Below are 20,370 nucleotides of genomic sequence, written 5' to 3'. Positions count from 1 at the left end.
CTGGCCTGTGAATGCATCATGGTGGTCATGTACTGTTTTTGTTACTTAATTATTAAAGCCACCACCCCAAGGTGGAGCAGCTGAGTTCTGTCTGCTCATCTTAATCAGTCTCAATTCTGCTTTTTGCTGCCTTCAATTCATACCCTGTCTTTCTGTACGAGTTCCTCTTTCTCTGCAGCTTCCTCTCAGCTCAGACCTCCTCTGGTGACTCAGTCTGAGGCCGTCATTTCTGCTGACAGGAAACACTCAAGTTACTCTTTTAGCTCTCTGGGAGATATCGATCTTCACACTGCTCTATTCGTGACCCAGAAAATCAGAACTTAACGAAACGCACTGTCAACTCATGCTGCTGTGGATAAAACATATTTGTTCATATAATGTGACTTTGATCAAATCAATTATTTTAAAAAGCGATTTCATAATCAATTTTCCACAGCTCATTTGGGTCCAGAGGGCAGCAGTATACGCAGATGTGTCCAAACTTCACTCCCAATCTTTTTGTTAAACACCAAAAACATGCTAAAAGGACAAAAACCAAGACCAAAACTAATGAAAATGTACTAAAATTTAATCATTCATAAAAGCTGGAAAATCATCTGTGACAGGGTAACACAAGAAGCGATATTAGAGTTGGTTTAGTACAATATATTTTCAGCCTCAAGACACAAATCAGAACGCACCATTTCCCCCATCAGTCTATAAAATACTAATTTCCTTAGCTTTATTATGCAAAAATGGAAGTAGAATATATTATGGGAAATATGGAAGGCTTGCAGCTCTCGATATAAAACAAAGTCACTTAGGAAAGATGTTATTTCATCAATACACATCCTTGTAAGTAGGAGCGAGTAATTTATGGACAATGATGCATCTTCATTGACACTGTTAGTGCAGAAATGTACAAGAAGACCAACATTTCACATGGATACTTTTGCGAACGCATTGTCACAATGTGTCAAATATCTGATGTTACTTTTAATAAAACATTTTAGTTCCCATAGATGGATATAAATCCAAGGTCTCCTCTTTTATATTGATATTTCCAAAAAGAAAGACAACTTGGAGAAGAGGACAAAAACAAAACAGTTGTCATCAGGCTGACAGTAAAAAAAGAAGAGGTGGATATCTTTGCCATTAAAGAGCAGAAAGAAAGAGTTTCTTGAGAGTATGTGCCGTCTCCTGCCATTTTGCGAGTGGTGAAATTTCTCTGTCAGCCTTTTTCAAAATGCTTCGGAGAGGACTTGGAATGCTGGCACGATCCACTGGGAAACAGTTAATCATTACAAGTTTCTGAAAGCAAGAAAAAGAAAGAATAAAGTCAGAAGATTCAATGTAAACGATGTGGACAACTTGTTCCTGAAACATTTTAAAAAGTCAAGACTGTGTCTCGACACTGCAGGACATTTGCCCACCTTTAGTAGTCCCCTGTGGCTTTGAAAAACCTGTATGATTATCAAGATGGAAATGAACAACCAGGGTTATTTTTTAAGACTTGAATTCTTATAAGTTGTGAAGCTAGCCCAGCTACAAGGTGGGCTGCAAGCCTTTATTCCTTGTGCCAGTTTGAGTCCTGGATAAATGGGGAGGGCTGCACTGATGTGAAATAAATACTGAATCAAATATGCAGATCAAAATAATTCCACACCAAATTGGTCAAGCCCTGGATGGAGGCTGATGACCCACTGTGGTGACTACTAACAGCTAGGAGGATTGTTACAAGGGATTCTTTTTCATTTTAAACTGTAAAAACATGCAGTTTATAAACTGAATGTTAATTTTGTCAACACATTATCCTCTTAATTCTGCTGAACCTCAACTGTGGCAGTTAACATGGATGTAAACACCTAAATATCTACTACATATAGACACACACACACACACATACATACATATATATAAGTGTGTTTCCTTTGCTTTTCTAAAATATAAACTATAAAATGAAAACCATCAGCGAATCCACAAGGGCACAAGATGTTCACTTGCTTAATTTTTGGCTGTTGCAGGATAGAGACCTCACATGGAGCCAACTGGATAGGCTGTTCAGTTTTTCCCCTTCTACCTTTTCAGAATCCAAAAACCGATGGGAAAATTAGGCAAGACTTTTCACCAAAGCGTTCTCACTGCTGCAGCTGTTCATGTTTCATTTGAACTGTAGCACGTTTCCTGTAGAAGGCCATCCCATCTGCACTCATGCCAGCAATTCAAACTTTGGGAGCATCAGTTCTTTGGTACTCTGCCCGTTTTTTGACACCTGACATTGGCTGAGTGTAGTGCTGTCCCCCCCCCTCTTTTGTACTTGTCATTTTACTTAATTCTCTAACTCCTTGTGTATTTAACTCATGAAATCACTTTCCTATAAAAGCATAATTCAGCTGTCCAATAGTCACTGGCACTTGGAGTCAGTCCGTATAAGGGATGTTCTTGTTGCAGTGAAAACTTTTACTTTTCAGCTGCTCTGAATCAGTGAAGTGAAGCAGCTATATTGAAACCATACAAAATATTGACTTTCTTCGGCTGAGGCGAGACGCTTTGAAACAACTCATAAATGTTCAGCCTCCACCTCTCTAGAAACCATCTGTCCTCTTGGTGAACCTTTGTTTCCAGTTTACAAAGAGATTTACTGTGGCACCAAAATGTCAGAGTGCTGCTTATCCCAGTTTATGTTTTTGTTGCAGCTTCCCAAAAATGTCACATGAAACATAAAAATGTCAACTTCGTTATGCTTCCTATTTGCTGCTTTGTAAGACAAAACAATCACAGTATAAACTGTTTTTCTGCATTCACAAAGATCCATCAGGCAGGGAGGATTATGACATTTCCCTAGTTCATGAGTTTGTGAGCCACACTTCAGAGACTGTCTTTTGGGATTTTAGCCCAGTGAGGAAGCTGGGAATTAACAGCATGTAGTGGCTAAAGCATGCCTTGATTTGACTCAGAGTGTCGCATGCTCAACTCACAAACATTTCCTGAACGGCAAGTACAAGTGTGGACAAGTCATAACTGCCTCAGAAGCAAATCATAGTAGTAGGGGAAAAGAAAGACTCAAACTTTTGAGTCACTATCTGAAACACTTCCAGTGTGATAAGGAGAAAATCTACAGTCCTATTGTGCAATAAACATCATTCCCAATGTGTCTGTGAGGCCTTAGCTGCCTGAGTTGCGCCAGCTTGAGCATGTGTGACGTATGTCTATGATAAGATGATTGCTGTCAGGAAACTAGGAGGTAAACAGCAATGGTGCTGCGAAAGATGCACAAAAACCTTAAAGAGGAAGAAAAACATTTGAAACGTTGAAGTGTTGCACCAAAAGGACAGTTTGGGTTCAGTTTGGGAGGAGTGCTTTTGGTGAATATCATCAGCACACTGTAGAAGCTGTTGCAAGATGGGAGAGAAAGTAGCAGAACTGGTGAGACTTCCAGGAGTCCAGTTTGCTCCCATTTCATTACAGTGGAAATGCCTTGTTTTGCTTGATGACCAGTGTTTGCAACACAGCAGGCATCATTTAAGAAGCTAGAGCAAAACAATGTCCACAGCATTGTTCTTTGACAATGACAATAAATAAATACTTGACTTGACAGCATCTCAATCAAACCTCAAATCTCCAGAGGCGGATTTTTTTATATCAAAGCAAGGAGACTGCAAACCAAAGATTTATATTGAAAAACAAACATCAGACAATAACACAGTGGTGTAATTAAGGAAAAAAACAGCTGGTAATTTCTGTGAATTTGTTGTAGGAACAAAAAGGCCAGAGAAGCTCCAACAGTGCTCTCTATAATTAGATTTCATTACAGTTGCGCTGCTGCAGCAGCAGGTGGAGCCACCACATTTGCCAAAATTCATATAAGCACACTGTAAACCCTCTTTGATCCAATTAAAATGGAGGATGGTGTAACAAAAGACATAAAAAGAGGACTTGAGAGGCCTCTGGTTAATTAAAGTCCACATGAAACATTCACTATTAAACCTACAGAGATCTTGTTATTTGCAACACACCAATCCTCCCCCTCAAAAAAAATCATCATAATAATTATTGCTGTAGGTTTCTAAATGTTCTGTGATAACCCAGAGCTCAGAACACAGCTGGAGCCTTGCAAATGTCTGGAATAAATTTTGCTTTTACACCCACTCACCTGGCCTGGAGCTATCGTGGGATGGCAATTTAGAGCAGTGTGCAACTTGACTTCTTTTTTGTCTTCTTCTTTTCCATCGGCGTTTTTCTGTTGATCTGTCGCACCAGATCATAGAAAATCTACAACAGAGAAGATTTGATGTGTTTCAGCACTTTGCTTCAGTATATTATGGGATGTACGGAGAGAGCTACAGCTCAGGAATGATGTTATCAGTACAAATTCCTGTTGACGCACAACACTAAAACGCATGAAATGGTAGACAGCAAACACAGTTTCTCTTGTTTCATTTGCTGGTCTAGCGGTCGAGCAGCTTCTGTCTTTAAAATGAAAATCATACAATTAGAAATCTATTTTTAAAAGATAACTAGAAACACAAAGTCACTAAGTTAACACTGAATGCTTTTAAGAATATCATAAGGTTGTGTGCATTTATGGGAAACTCTCAGGTGTGTTAGTATAAATCTGCAGCTGATCAACTAAAACTCAATATTTACATTTTTTAAGCCCAGTTTTACTCTATTGTTACAGCGAGGAGTGCAACTAGTCAACCAGACATTTAAACACAGATTCCCTCTCATGCTTCCAAAGAAATAAGTCTGGTAAACATATTATTCATGTTTTATTCATGTAGAACTGCAGGTAAGTGTTGGGTTTAGGATGTGAAGACACCACTTGCCACTACACCCACAGCAGATTTGAGCCCCCCACTGAGCTGACTGACACACTTAATGGCTGACTAAAGTAAGACGAGGATGACTATTACTCTGACTTGCTGAGTTTGTTGTGGGAAGTGAGAGAAGCAGCTGCAACAGCAGAAAACAGTCACGCAGACAGGTGCAGGTTATGCTGGTATTGCACTGGTGAGCAAAGGACTGAAGACTGGTGAACTGTCAATTTTAATTTCTGATTTGTTTTCCACTCTTCCTGCAGTTAGTTTGCTCCTTTAGTTAACTGTTTAAAGCTAGCTACTCCACTAACCTGTGCCTCATCTGTCAGGTGTGTGTACCCTTTTTGGCTGGCCTGGCTGAGTCACTGAGGTCTGGTGCTCCATTTTAACTTCTCTATAATTTGTCTCAGTATATCATTTATAATGCTGGTGTAGTCGAGTATATTCCCCCATTTGCATACTTAAATAAAATGAACTGTAAAGTCTTTCAGGATATTTTAATGTTGTGTTGTTAAGTTTTGGTAATAGTATTTACATTTATTGCAGTGTTTCCAAGACAGACTTTACTAGTGATGTCAAGAGTGGCCATCTGACTATGCAATCTGTCCCCACCAAGTTGCAACTGTTCAGCTGGCTCGCATATGTAATTATTTTATTGTAATACAGATATAAAACAGCTTGAAAAGCATGAAGATTTTTACCTTCAGTTGGTAAATGTCTGCTTATTTTTCCCGTTTAAGGACTAAACCTTCCTTGCTGCCTTTGCAGGTGAACAACAGAAATACTAGCCTGCTGAACCAACTATTCATATTTTATCAATGTTCAACATCGGGTAGCTTAAAATACCCCCTATCAATCTCCCTATTTATGATGGGAAGTTGTAAACGAGCAAAGCAGAAAGTAAAGATAGATGACAACCGTGTGAACCAGCACAGTTCTGCAGTGCTATGACTATGCCCGAGAAACCTGCATGTAATCGCTTGACTGGAGCGACGTATCACCACATTCTGTCGACGTTAACCTGTGAGGAAGGAAAGCTGCTGGTGATGGCAATGTTAATGTTTACCTACTCGGCAAGGCAATTTGAGCTGTGCACAACACTAGTCGACTAGTCACCGATTATTTTTGCGATTAGTCGACTAATCAGATCATGCATCCACTGGACGTAAAACCTACAGCTTATTGCACTAGCATGCATCTGCTCTTATATAACTATCATTAGCTTACAGCTTTAAGTGTTTAAGGTATGTGCTAACTAAAAATAAAGACAAGATGATAGTTTATTAAATTTTAATGAAATTTGCAGATTGTTTCAGTGAAGTTTAATAAACTCCTTGCTATCTAAAATATAACAGGACACCGGAGTATATTCTCCAGCATCTCACATTCTGATAATCAGTTGTCTGCCTGACATTTATTCAGCTGTGTAAAAACTATAACTTTAATCTCAGCCAAACCGATTTACTCAAGAACAAATAAAAAATTGAAAAAAGCCAAACAATTACATTTTTAAGTTATCTAAGTGACTCCTATATCATGTTTAACCTGAGTAGCGAAAGACAGCGGTGGGTTTGAAAACGATTTGCCGGGAGTCCGGTGTTCTCACGGCTCTAGTGAGCCTTGCCCCCGGCTAGCTATCGAGCTGGTGGGTAACAGACGTCTCCGAAAACGTCGGAGCGCTTTTGAAAATATGTGGTGTCTTGATAAACTGAGCAGATATTTGAGGTTTACACAGCTACATTCTCGCCTGAAAATATGTTAAACGTTTATTTTGTGACCCAGAAAGAATAATAAGAGTAATTTTAAAACTAACTAGCTGCTGCCATTGTTGGAACCTGAGCAGGGCCGGGGAAATGAAGGGTGCATTTGTCGGAGTCTTCGAATTTGGACAGTCTTCGTCGTGTCGCTGTAACGTAATCGGCCTACAAATGCGGGCAGGAGGAGGATGTGGTTCCTGAATTTGGACACAGCTACGATACCGGACACTGCTTCTTCTTCTTCGGGGTTTAATGGCAGCTGGCATCCTTGTACATGCAGTGCTGCCATCTTCTGTTTCAGTCCGTTATTACACTCTTAAATCCTACTACTTATTCCTGCGCCTTTTGGGAACAACGCGTCGACTATTAAATTAGTTGTCGACAATTTTGACAGTCGACGTAATCGTGACAGCAACACAATGTCAAAGTGCCTTGAATTTCAAAGTCATATAAGATAAAATATGATTTAATGACTGAAGGCGGTCAACCAGTTTTGGACAGCTGTGGCTCAGGATACTAAATGCCAGATTTCCTCGTTCATCCACCTGACTGTGAGAGTGATAGATAAAAGGCATTTAATAGATGTTTAATTTGTGACAGTTCATTCACTGTTAGCCAGCTAGCTCCAGTACTGTTTTTATTTTTTTAACTGTTTCTTAATGGCAGGGTGATGAGGGTGCTGCTGTCCTGAATCCCTCATCTAGTGGCTGGACATTCTTCAAATCCATATCTTGGAATCCAAACTGAAACTTGTCAGTTGTCATCCTTCTGCGCTGAAGATCTGCAAACTGCAAACTAAAGGGGTTGTTCTAAGCAGGAAGAAGAGAACAGGTGCTGCTACTCTAGACATAAAGAGGCATCCACACAGGAAGCAACTAGCAGCAACGTGGCAAACACTTAAAGAGCACTTAAAATCAGGGTGAAATAACCACTGAGTGATGACACTGAGTGAGCGGTCACGGAGCTCAACTTTATTAACTTAAAGGCACACAACTGATGCAACTACAAATTAGAGTGAAGGATACTTTTGACTGACAAATGAGAAGGCAAGACATACATCTGAGGGTTACCTAGGCAACCTGAGACTTGAATGTCCACAGTGACTGACTGTCAGCAACAAAGCGGTACGTAACAAGCAAATCACTTCCTGTGGACACTCCTTTATAGAATGTTGTAGGGAAAAGTTCAAGATGGTGGAGCTCAAGTCCAGGACGAGAAACTTACTGGGAAGGCAGCTGATTACTGCTCAGTTATTTATTGTCAGAAAGTTTATATGTTATTATTTATGAATTCATTCAGTGAACCACCTCCTGCCTCTATACTGTCATTTTGTACTTATCATTTATTTTGGCCATGATAATTATGTAGGGAATTTTTTTTTTTTTTACAGTATTATAATCTCATGGTGAATTTTAAGATATGACATTTCATAAACGTCAAAGGTCATCGCTACAGTCCTATCAGACAGTTGTGACATTTTGACATAATTGGCGTATGAAGGCATGCAGTCACTGGTGCAGAAGCATAATGAAGAGAGACCATACGTGCAGCGTGTGGTATTAGCACTTACCTCATTAACGTTGATCTTTGATTTAGCTGAAGTCTCTAAAAAGGCACAGTTGTTCCACTGACGGGCCAGGTTCTGACCCTGCTCCTTCCCGACCACACGCTCATCCTCCAGGTCACACTTGTTTCCCACCAGGATCATGGGAACCTGATGGATTAGTAGACATGCGACATGTTCAAAAAACAAAATAATGAGGAACTTTAGTTTTATTTTTTTGCAGATGTAAAATGACACAAAAGCAATGAAAGAAACAAATACATAAAAATGCCTTCTTCTTCATGTTTATCACAAGTTTCAGGAATCTGATCAGAGGGTGGATTTTAATTAAAACTATCCACATGATCATTATCATCATTATTAATTACAATGGTGGCTCCAAATGATTATGGAAAACAAGACAACAAATATAGGAATATATTAGAAATGCTCAAAAATGTTGACCAAATTCATGTTTGAAAGATTTCATCACAAGACTAAACAGTGGTTAGAAAGCTTATGTGCATACTGAGGAGCAGAAGGTTGCAGCAAAAAGAGACCTTAACCAAGACACACAGACCAGCTGAGCAACCTGCTATGAATAAATAAAGAGCGCACACACTCAGCATGCTCCATCTCTCTTGATTTAGAGAGAGGAGAAGGCAGCAGATCGCAACCAACAGCAGCTCTGACATTTCCACCCCGTCACAAAGTTCCTGCCTCCCTGCGCTCTGCCCTCTTCTCCCACGGTGCTGACTTTAATGAAGGAGAGGTGACAAGGGCAGATTACACAGTGAGACGCTGCCAGTTTTCCCTCTGCAGACTGAGGAGGAGCCTCAGAATTACAGCATTCAGATGTTTATTATACTCTGCCAACATATCATCTCTGGTCGGTGAAAACAGACATCAGGTGTTCCTTCCAAAAAAACCAACCAACCAAACTTAAAAAAAAAGAAAGAAAAAAAAAAGGATCTTTTACACTTGTTTCTATTTTTTGGTGAGACTTGTATTCATGTCCTAGATAGACACACATATGGATTTATTTTTGCTCTCTCTGCAGATGTGCACCAATGATGTCTGTAGAAAGGGCTGGTCAATGATCTATCCAGTGCTTGCTACTCATTTGTTTGTTCAAGACAGACATAATAAAGATTTATAATATAATAAATATAAATAAATAAACATGATAAAGTTGTTTAAAAAGGAGTCTGTCTGTAGGTCAAAGAAATGCACCAGCATTTTAAGCCAAATAAACTATTTCAAACCCCAAAGGATGCTACTGCTTGTTTTCAAAGCAGCATTTTTATGCGAATAATAGAAAAGGAATCAAGAGTAAATTTAGCTCCAATTACTTTTGTTAAAGCATTATGACATTTTGGGCTAACAGTAATATCTGCAACAGTCTGGCTCATGGTCAGTGATTATATTTTTTGTTTACTCAGTATTTAACTTCCGTTTTCCACTTTAAAAAAACTTGATAAATATATACATATATACATGTATATGACACAAACTTTAACTTCGTATCACTTTAGTGTTGAACATTTTACAGTATTCATTCATATCCCTAAATTTAATTACGCAATAGAATATTTCAAAGACATCTGAATGTGACATTTAGCTATCTATTGTGGGGGAGTTTAACAGAGCAAACACACTCCTGCAATAGTGCATGCTGTATCTGCAAAAGCTATAAGAGCTTCTTAATGTATGCCTAGTTACAACTCTTGCTGCTGTAGACTTCAGACACACTGCTGCCAGTGTGAGGAAAGAAAGAGAAAGTGAGGGCATTAATTACTGTAATTAGTGAACAGAGGTAAGTGGGCAGATATCAGGCGAGCAACTGACAGTAAAAAGTGTTAACATTTCATAGGCTGGATTTTTTTTATTAACCTGGCATCTTGTGCCGAAGGGTTGAAAACACCAGTGTATGATCATGTCACTTTTTACCACCATTTTAATGCTATACCAGTACAGAAGCTCAGAGATTCACATGTTATACAGAGGAAAATGTCGCAACAGTTTGGAAAAACAGGACTTTTCAGTTTTCACTTCTCCTTCTCCTACATCAGGACTGATGTGGAGGTACGGTCTGAGTGGCAATCCTTCAGGAGAATACTACAGCGGGCCTTAATGGTGGGCATTAATGGATGCAGCTATGCAATGATGTCAGCAGTGGCACATATACTGGGTCCCCACTACAGAGTGACAGCCATTCACACTTGCATATATAAATGCCAATTAACCATTAACAAGCACAAAAGAGGAAACCAGAGTATCCAAAGAGAGCTCACACGGGCACAGGGAGCAGTAAAAAACGTACGCTAAGCAAATTGATTGGACAGGTGTACTGATGGTGTTTCTACTAGCCAATTCAAATGTGTGAAACTCATTAACTCATTTCCAACACTGTGCTACTAGGCTGCACAGTGTTGGAGTGGTTAGTGCTGTCACTTCACAGTAAGAAAGTTCTTGGTTGAAATGAGGGTTAGAGTAAACAGCTGATAGTTGTGGTAACCGGTGCTGTTCTGCAGTACTGTGACATAAAAAGAGGTAAGTGGTTGCATGTCGGCTGTTTCTAAATAAACTGGAATATAACCAAACAACCAAAATACAGGTGTAATCACATTCTGCATCGGTATGTGGACGCCAGCATAGAAGAGAACGTAGCTCTGGCCGACCAAACTCTGCAAACAACAGTTTGTATATCTGCCATGTTATATGCAGCATAAAGCTAATCAACATTCAGCAACATTTGAAGCATGATTTGACTAATGAACTCCAAAAATTCATGCTCAATATTTGTTTGGACAGTATTTACGTTTATCAGTAATTATTTTTTTGCCTTGTCAGCTGTAAGCAAGTTTGGCCAATTAATTGGTAGATCCCTTTCTTTTTCTGTTAATTAATCATTCGTGTCATTGCTGAAGTAGACATTAAAGGTTTGTTGCTTTTCTTGGCCTTCTATAAAAAAAAACTTATTGGAAAGAAGAGATGCTTGGGTTCTAGAAAGTTATGAACCCTTAAAGTTAAAAACCTTTTTGCTTGTGATGTATCAAATAATTAAAGAAAAAAATTAGGAGGTTTTGTTTTGCAATTTTCATTGAACAATGAGGACAAACATTTTTAATGGGGACCTCTTACATGAGAGTGCTTTATAATCAAAACAAGTGTGAAAGTGTGTTAAACTCACATCCTCTGTGTCCTTTACTCGCAGGATCTGCTCCCGGAGGTCCTGCAGGTCGTTAAATGTTGACTGCGCTGTAATGGAGTACACCAAAGCAAAGCCCTGGCCATTCTTCATGTACAGGTCCCTCATGGCCGTGAACTGTTCCTAAAGAACGATAACAGACGGCATCAGCAGCCGGTCCACAATTTCCTCGAAACACCCCTGCATCCTGCTCATGTTTGACTTACAGTTCCAGCTGTGTCCAGGATTTCAAGCATACATTGCTGCCCATCGACCTCGACTTGCTGTTAAAAAACAACAACAACAACAAAAAAAAGGTGCATTTTTACAAGACTTGTTTTATTTGAAAATGTTTACAAAGTCATGCGAAGCAACGAATGTGTGTGCAGGTTAGGTCATACCTTTCTGTAAGAGTCTTCTATTGTGGGGTCATACTTCTCCACAAAAATGCCTTGCACAAATTGGACTGTCTGTAATGAAGAAAAGAAAAGGGAAATAACACAGGACATCATTACCAATCCGAAACTACTACACTCCTCTTTTTTTCCTTCTTCTCACCCCCTCCCTTATTTTCTAGGTGTGTTGGGTGGAGTGTTGATGAATTCTTCTGCTCTTGTTTAAAGGAAGCTGGCCCAGAACAAGCCAGTCTTCAGCATTCCAAGATCCTTGCTTTAATTTGTCAGGGTTTACTTTATTTTTATTACTTTAGGGATGATGGTACAAGATCCTCCCCCTCTTTTAGCCAGTACTTCAGGCCTTTATTTCATTTCTTGTTTAAATAAAAGAACTTAGTCTAATAAATCTCGGGCGTGGCACTCTCTTTGTATGCTTAGCCACAGCTGAGCCTTAATGTTTTATGGATGTGGCCATAACAAGCTTATTACAAAGACAATCTGACAAAAACATTTAATCCAACTTCAAGTCCTTAAATAATAAGACATAATTGTAGCTCACGTTTTTTATATTCTTAAAGTTTGAATTGATCTACAGTCCTATGTAGATATTTTCATTGAAAGCAGGATGCCAATTTGTTAAGAGGTGAGAGATTTTCTTGCACAGATGGACGTTTGATCGCTACCGAAAGCAGTTTTAGGGAGCACCAAACGTAAAATTAACTCCCTGCTTTCAATTAATAACTCCTTTTATAACCATTTTCATAAAGGTATAACATACATTTTCAGGGTCTCTTGTGGCTTGAAATAAGCCTGTGTGAATGACACACCACTGGTCTGTTACCTTACTGAGATATCTTCGCATTTCCCTGTTATTTCTGGTCATCTGGCATGTCTGAGTAAATTAAATCCTGCTTTAAAATCTGTTTAAAAACTGTTTAAAGATTTCTGCTAAGTGATGTAACAGACCGACTGCTGTTCCCATGTCAGACTTTCAATCTAACAACAGATGTACAGTAAATCCTACCTTATAAAGCTCTTAATGTTCAGGGTTTTTTTCTGCTTTACAGGATTTTATCTCAGGATGATTTTGAGTTTTTACAGGTGACCGGTTGCGCTTAATCCTTGGACTCTACAAAAAAGCTTTACAGGACTTCCAGTTCAAAGCAATTCTTATTTATATTTCCTCTGCCTCGGTGCGCAGAGCCTTGTCATTTTAGCTCCTCTGGCTTTACAGTTATTGGCTGCCCCTCGTAAGACGGAAAGTCAGAACAGCAGGTGGCTGAAACTTCTGTGCTTTCATTCTTACGGATTCAAGAGTGGGAGGAAAAAGAGCTTTTGGATCACAGGGATTACGTCTACGCACACACACCTCACTACTTGAAACTTTGGATATGCTTAAAGCGATCATCCGCTCCTGTAACAGTCTATGATAAAACACTGAGGAAAAAAACAGTAAGACCCGTTCAAGGAATTAGTTTTGCATTTAAGGATATATGCATGCTTGCTTTCTTTATAAGTTCTGTTGCTGGTGAATTTAAGGGGTAGTTAAATATGTAAAGTATCCTCATAATTATAAAATATGAAAAACACCTCTTGTTATTGAGATAAATAGCTCAACAGCTCTGTAAACCTCACTGAGAAAAGAAAACATTAATTTCAGCTATGTGGAAATAAAAACTTTGCAACTGTGTGTGTTGTAATATTATATACACACACACATTTTTTCTTTGTCTGTTTGTTTTAATTAACAGCAAAATCATAATTATTTAGCAGTACTAGAGTTTGAAAATATAGTGGATTTTTAAAGTCTGTAAAAGAAGAACGAATGCCCTTTAACCTTAATTATAACTCAGCTCTATGCTTTATAACTACTATACAACCCAACTATAATAAACTGTATAAATAAATATGAACCTTCCTCTGTCTAATGGGAAGTAATTTAGGACTTTAAGGGGCCCATTTTACACTTGTCGTTCTTGCCCTTGAACACCAAAAAGTGATGTCACTGCCACTGAATCGAGCCACGCTTTGGTGTCATTTTGGCTGTCTCTCAATTTTTCTAATCAAACATGGGTCCCGTGGCAAATGATGTGTACGATTGTACACTCCCAGAGTATTGCAGCAATTACTCGTGGAGCTGTGGCGACATCACTATTTGCACTCAACATGACCAATGTGACGAATATAATGGACCCATTACTCAGTGTCAAAAGTAAAGGAAAAGGATGTGCTGAAAGGGAAACTGAGCACATAATAAATATTTTAGCGATTATTGATTAATGGACGCTAAAACTGTGATTAAAATTAGGATTGGATTCATTTACAGTCTTGTATAAACTCATTAAAAAAATACCCTCGGCTTTCAAGCTTTAGTAGCAGCCATCGCTCACCAGTGCAGACTTTCCCACGCCTCCCGACCCCAGCACCACAAGCTTGTACTCGCGCATGGTGGGCAACTTCACTGGACAGCGCAAGAATCTGTGAAAATACAGAAGACAGATGCTAAATATCAGACAGACAATCAATGTGTTACTTTCACTGAACTGTGTGAGATTATTCTGAATAAGCAAAACATTTTCTGGCACTAGTTTTCTTTATGTTCTCATCTCCCCTGAAAGAAGCCTTTAAATAATTAAATGACAGCCAAACGGGTAAGGTTTTTAAAAGACTACAAGTAATAAGTAATGACCCTAACACTGGTGCTGGGAGCCAAACAACCTACTGTGGCAGAGCATTGGATCTAAACCAGAACCTGCTGTCATGAAAAGTGTCTGATGAAACAACAGATGCCAAAATGTGCTATCAGCAGTGCCTCTGCCTGACATACAAGCAAAAGAAGTCCTGACAACTGAGATTGACTGGAGTCTTCATTTTTAGTGTGCCTGGAGGGCAATAAGCTCTTAGGATAAGCACTGATGCATTTTGAATAGTGAATCTACTGACTAGACACTGATGTCAGTGTGAACACCCCCGTCAGTATCCACAACAATGAGAAGTCACTGTTGACCACAGAGGATTGAAACCTAATCATTCGTCTGCCAAAAAATTTTGCTCGACTTCCCACCCACTATCAAGAGACTTCATGATGATACGGGCGTCACCTCTTTACACAAAAAAAGAATTAGAAAAAAGTTTGAAAAAAAGATGGGCTTACTCTCTCCAGGAATTCAAACCAGTATTTTTCCTGGAGGTAAAACTCAAGAAAGAACTACATCTGCAATACAAACATGTAAACTTTAATCTGAAGCACACTGTGAGGCAGATTCTGACAGTGACACTGCAGTCAGCAGGTAAGCCACAAATAACTTCATCTCATTATAATACAGAGGAGAAAGGCCACAGAGAATGACCCGTCATTAAACTCCATCAGCCTGACACATTTCTGTAAGCGTGACCTAGAAAATATTGGCAGAGGAGACAGGAGATGTCAAAGGAATGAAAATGTTTAGGATGAAGACAGGCATTTTAACTGAAATCTGCCCGTTATTCTCCAGAAACCCCTCACTGAATGTAAAGTGAGATTATACCAAGTTAAATTACTGCCTCTCATTTTATCATCACACTCGTCAATGCTGTGGGTTTTCATCTACTGCCTGTTTGATTATTTAAGAGGAAACTTCAGTAGATCTGACTAACTTCCTGTGTGCTTTCAGTGTTGACTGATTGAAGAATTTTCATTTTAACTTGAAAGTGCAGAAATAACAACCAGTAACAACAATGACAAAGTTTCAAAGTAGTATTAAAAAAGAGGCGTATTTTAAATGTTATTCTGAAATGCAAATGTAATGTTCATTTGATGTATAAATGTCAAAGAGGGGGTGATGCAGGCTAAAATCTCATTTGAGAGCCTCTTTGAATCTACTAATTATGCTAGGTCTGTGGGACCTTTGTCAAATGTTGAGCCAAACAATACAAAAACCACTCTGTCACACTCGAACAGCATTTGCAATTCTAATGACGACGTATGAAGCATCACCAGAAACCCACAGTGTGAGGCAGGCACACGAGGCCCTCTACAAAGCGCCATTGTAATGACCCTCATCTACTCGAGTACGCCAAACAGAAAACAGAGATCAGAGCGAGCATGACCACTGCACTGAAATCATTATTGTGGCGAGGAGGGTAGGTGTGCACGTTGAGACGCCAGCGTGTGCCTGATGCATTGGTTGATGCATAAAAATGAAGGCTGCGGAAAATGAAACCGTGTTTAAAATGTAAATTTATGTAGGTGTCGCAAAACTTGCTTCAAAGCCTTGGTATCAGATAAGAAAACTAAGCCTTCCGGTGATTAGATATGAGCCTGGATTCAAACAGTGGCCCTATCGAGCATGCGAGCTGTGGCCACCTTCGCTAATCCCACTCATTAATTTTTGCTGGCTTTGGTAATGAGAGTACGTGCCTGTGAATGCTAGCAGCACTGACAACTAAATATTCAACTCCATTTACAAATGAACAAAGACCCTTAAAATCCATTTTTAAAAATGACACATTAGCCATTTCCAGGTCCAAAGGCAAACACACAGCGAGGCACTGAGAGTTAAAAAGGTCTAAATTATTCTTCAATAAAATGCTCAGTGTGGCTGTTTTCCCAGATGTTGTAAAAAAGGTTAGTGTCCAGGCATAAATGAAAGAGAATTTCCAAAACTGAGCAAGAAGAAGCTAACTACTTACAAGATGATATACCATGTTCAGACTTCAGTAGACACTAGGACATGGACATATTTTCATTCTGTGAATAAAACACAACAAACAAAACTGCTCAACTCACTGTGTACACGGCTGCTGAAGATTACAACTCCCTCTACATCTGGGGAGGAGGGGCTGGCAGATCCTCAGGTACAGGGATGTCAACAGGAAGGGTCCAAGGGTCGCTCAGGTGCCAGCAAGGCCACGCCAAACTGTTCAGACAGGAAAAAAGTTCTAAATTGAACAATTATCATCCAGCAGGAATGACAATTACAATTTGACATAACTGCACATCAACTTTGGGAGCAACTTTTGTTTTCTTTCAAACAAATTTTCTTGAATGCCAACTACAGATATAGAAGAAAACTAACCAAACGTTGTCAAAAATGACACTAATGGAAAGAGTGGTGCTGAATTATGGTTGTATTGCTTAGTGTTTCTTGCACTGAAAGAAATTCAGCTTGAGAACTGCCAGCACAGGCGTCAACTCGTAAAATGCTCTCGCGCAACCTTGTTGTAAAGTCCTATATAAGAGTTACTAACAGGCAGCTAGCTTGACTTTTAACAAATGCCGATACGCAATAATAACCTATTACACCAGCAAAGATACAACCCACCAATGTGAGGAATCTCCTCCCATTAAGCACTGAAGCAGCGCATCTGTTAAGTTTGTGCTGAGGGACAATGATTTCAGGCACTGACAATGAACAAGTTGCACTTTACAACTTGTTCTCCAATTTGTCTTTCTCTTATTTTTGTATATTTCTCCTGTTTGCTATTTATTCCTGCTGTTATTCCTATTTACATTTTAATTTGACACAGTTAGTGTGGAGCACCCACAATTTCGTTGTACAAGTGCAATGACAATAAAGAGCTATTCTATTCTAGGTGACTGGCAATAGCTACCCACTCAAGGCAATTTTTATCCAGTTTCCTCATTGATGCATTATATAAATAATTTCATTACTCCGAGATTAACTAATTCAATCTGTCACAGTTTCTAAGTGTGGATGGGCGCAGCACAAGCTCACGCCTGGACTTCCACATGCTTTGAAGTTAATGTGCGCATATGGCTGCTATACTGATGGATCATAATCATCATCAAATGAGAGAAAAAAGGAGGAGGATACTTCCAACAGGTCTGGAGCCAATTACAGTTGGCTAAATCATTCAGCGTATATCATAGCTTGTATATCAACCTGCAAAGATTTGACATGTTGAAACCAAGAAGTTATGGAAACTCAAACAGGCCAAATTCTACCGGCCAGCTGTTCTGCTACTACAAAACAACTTTTTTGGGGCGGGACAGTCATAAGTCAAAATTTAACTCACTAAACTCAAACATCCGAGACGTTAATTCAAAATTTCAACTTAACTCTGTCAGTCAGGAAGCTCCCCCCCCCCCTTCCCAGTGGTGGACACAAGTTTCAATAAGAAATGCACTCCTGGAGCGTTATTCCCTTTCATCTGTGCATTCTATGCCACACATTGTACATTATGGAGGGTAGATGGGCTCTTCTGTCACCTGGCAGCTAATCTATCAGTCATTATAAATGAAATGCTGCTTCATTTGTTTTACGCTGCAGAAACTTCAGCTAATAGAACTGAAAAATGATTGTTCCTATTAGAGCTCTTTAAAAATAACTAAAAAAAATAAATAAATAAATCACAGGGAACATTAAATGAGTAGAAACCTTTCACTCAATTACGGTTAAAACAAACAAGCAAAAAAATAACTTACCGGTAAATATGATTTATTACAAACTCTTAACACCTGATAGGGAAAAAAGCCATTTCATTCCGAGCAAACATTACACCAGTCACACAAAAGAAGGTGATCAGAAGCACTGTAAAACTCTACTGTGGTGCGTTTGTGCAGTCACATGGAGAGCTTGATGGACGACTCTTTATGGCTATTTAAATAAGCTAAGCTCAGCTGTCATGTTACATAACAAACGCAAAGTTACTCACTGTTTACAGGACCTGTTGCTGATCAACAAACAGACAGTAAAATATGCTGTTCTGAACTATTTAATCACACAGAGTAATATTTTTTAGACCCCTGTTTCCAACCCTGAGAGATACTAGTATCATGTGTCAGAGCCAGAGGGAGGGGGGATTTCAACTTAAAAGCACAAAAAAATACTTAAGTTAACTTCCCTAAATAAATAAAACATGTTTTTGAAGAAGTCTTTAAAGTAAAACTTTATACATTAAAACAGAAGGCTTCCATTCGACAATTAAATGACAACTTGTTTTCGGGATAACTTTTGTAACGTAGTTAGTTTCGAAAGGAAGGGTGTGGCTTTTAGTTTCTCAGCGCAGCAGACCTTCCCTGTCAAGCGTATTAAAACAACCAGTCACAGAGAGAAGTATCACCAGTTAAACACGAAACAAATGTGAGCCGAATGCCAAGTCTGGGAGTCTAAGATGCCCCAAAAGTAGTCACACTTCGACAACTCAAATGTTAGCATTCTGCTAGCACATTCCGGTGAAAGCTAGCTAACGTCCTAGCCCGGAAAAGACATGGCGAAGCTGTGCGGGACAAACGCCGCGTTAAGTAATGTCGGTTCCGCGGAAGAAATTCCATCGAGTTCACGGTTTAATATTAGTTCCAGTTTGACAAACTCTATTTTAAGTTGCGCTACGGGTAAAAGAACTGTTTAGCAAACACCGGGGCTAATAAGTTAGCTAGACCGTTAGCACAAGAGTGAACTCTTAAAAATAGCTTTTTCTGTTTCATCTGATGCTAACGACTCTGGTTACGCACAAGTTAGCAAACAGACATGCCACTAAACATGTTAGGATAAATGTTTAAAAATATAATCGGATGTTAAAGGACTTGAACCGCAAACCACATTTGCACCGATAACTCATTAGTTACTTGTTAGCACCTCAATCTAAGTTAGCTTCGAAGCTAAGCTATTTTACCACCACTATTATTTAATTACGGCGGAACTAGAAGTAACTCTGGTGTCTCATCAGAGACAAACAAATGCTTAGAGACTAATGATCAAAACAATGAGGACACGGCCCTAACAATTACTCACTAAAATAGCAGTTTTACTTTGAGATAGAGCTGCAGAGGGCACTCACCGTGTTCCGCTATGTGTGCGCTAACTGAAGCTGTGGATGTACGGAAGGGTAGGGGGAGGGGGGGCAGAGAGACCGTCGTGTTTTGATTGGACCAGGATCAGCCAATCACTGCAATCCAGGTTACGGTTCAATTACAACCTCTTCACTTTGAAAACAAGCTCCAGTTACATACTAGAAGTGGGATAAAGCTTAAGGTAAATAACATTACACAATTTGGCATTTATCATATAATCTTGTGTACAGACTTAAACTCTTCTGCTTCGGACTCGATGAAAACAACACTTTAAGTTGTTTTCCTCTTCATTTAACTCTAACAAACTATTCATATTCTATATGGCTTCACTTATGGTTTAGATCACATTTGACCAGGGCCAATTAATTCTTACATTACATGTCTGCAACAAAATATGAACTACAGATCAATTTTGAATATATAAAAGCTTATCTGACATTAATAAATGGACGATTAATTCTTTTTTAATGATTCACAGAGCAGGGAGAGTGTATTTTTATGGGTTTGACAAGAATCGTTTTTTAGAGAAAAACAAATCTCCCATTTTACCAAAGAAATGAAAACAAAGCACTTATAAAGATATTTTATTGAAAGTTGGCAAGAACCTTTGGCGCTAATGGGATTTATTATATAACCACGTATAAACACTAAAACTGGTAAACACCGTCCTCCCTTCTTTGTCATAAAACAATACTAATAACTACCCTTTATAATTATCAATATTAGTTAAACATTAATTAACACTTAATTACTGCTTATTGCAAATTTCTCTGTATACATTTAAAGCAGTGGTAGGAAACGAGTGTGTGGAACTTCAGGTGTCATTATAATCCCCACTTTTGAGCTCTGTTTTAGTCACACTTCAGAGTAAATGGATTTGTTTGCTTTTGC

The 20,370-nt window shown here is 39.0% G+C and overlaps 1 protein-coding gene across 2 annotated transcripts; it reads right to left on the bottom strand.

The window, feature by feature from the left end:
• Positions 1-550: 550 nt before the first annotated feature.
• rap1aa (RAP1A, member of RAS oncogene family a) lies at positions 551-19,564 on the bottom strand. 2 transcript variants are annotated; one of them, XM_085261228.1, is made up of 9 exons: positions 19,467-19,564; positions 16,453-16,582; positions 14,075-14,162; positions 11,691-11,759; positions 11,517-11,573; positions 11,293-11,433; positions 8,127-8,270; positions 4,133-4,251; positions 551-1,290 (listed from the first exon to the last, which is right to left on the bottom strand). In XM_085261228.1, the coding sequence occupies exons 3-8, from the start codon at positions 14,129-14,131 to the stop codon at positions 4,162-4,164; spliced, it is 558 nt and encodes a 185-aa protein (XP_085117354.1). In that variant the 5' UTR covers positions 14,132-14,162; positions 16,453-16,582; positions 19,467-19,564; the 3' UTR covers positions 551-1,290; positions 4,133-4,161. The 2 variants fall into 2 exon arrangements, with proteins under 2 accessions (XP_085117354.1, XP_085117355.1); XM_085261229.1 differs by lacking the exon at positions 19,467-19,564 and adding an exon at positions 19,421-19,443.
• Positions 19,565-20,370: the final 806 nt, after the last annotated feature.

Source organism: Mchenga conophoros, linkage group LG20 (genome assembly GCF_057382185.1).
Source record: "Mchenga conophoros isolate Kocher_MC1m ecotype Shallow Benthic linkage group LG20, M_conophoros_male_GT1.1, whole genome shotgun sequence".
Classification (NCBI taxonomy): Eukaryota; Metazoa; Chordata; class Actinopteri; order Cichliformes; family Cichlidae; genus Mchenga; species Mchenga conophoros.
Note: the sequence above shows the minus strand (reverse complement) of the source record. Positions and strands in the feature narration are given on the sequence as shown.

Bases quoted from the DNA above. Each gene is read 5' to 3' on its own strand.
- rap1aa (XM_085261228.1), bottom strand. From the start codon at position 14,131: ATGCGCGAGTACAAGCTTGTGGTGCTGGGGTCGGGAGGCGTGGGAAAG. The intron at 11,760-14,074 runs GTGAGCGATGGC...TCTTCATTACAG, and splicing joins GCGTGGGAAAGTCTGCACTG to ACAGTCCAATTTGTGCAAGG. The intron at 4,252-8,126 runs GTAAGTGCTAAT...TCTCTGTTGTAG, and splicing joins CAAAGATCAACGTTAATGAG to ATTTTCTATGATCTGGTGCG.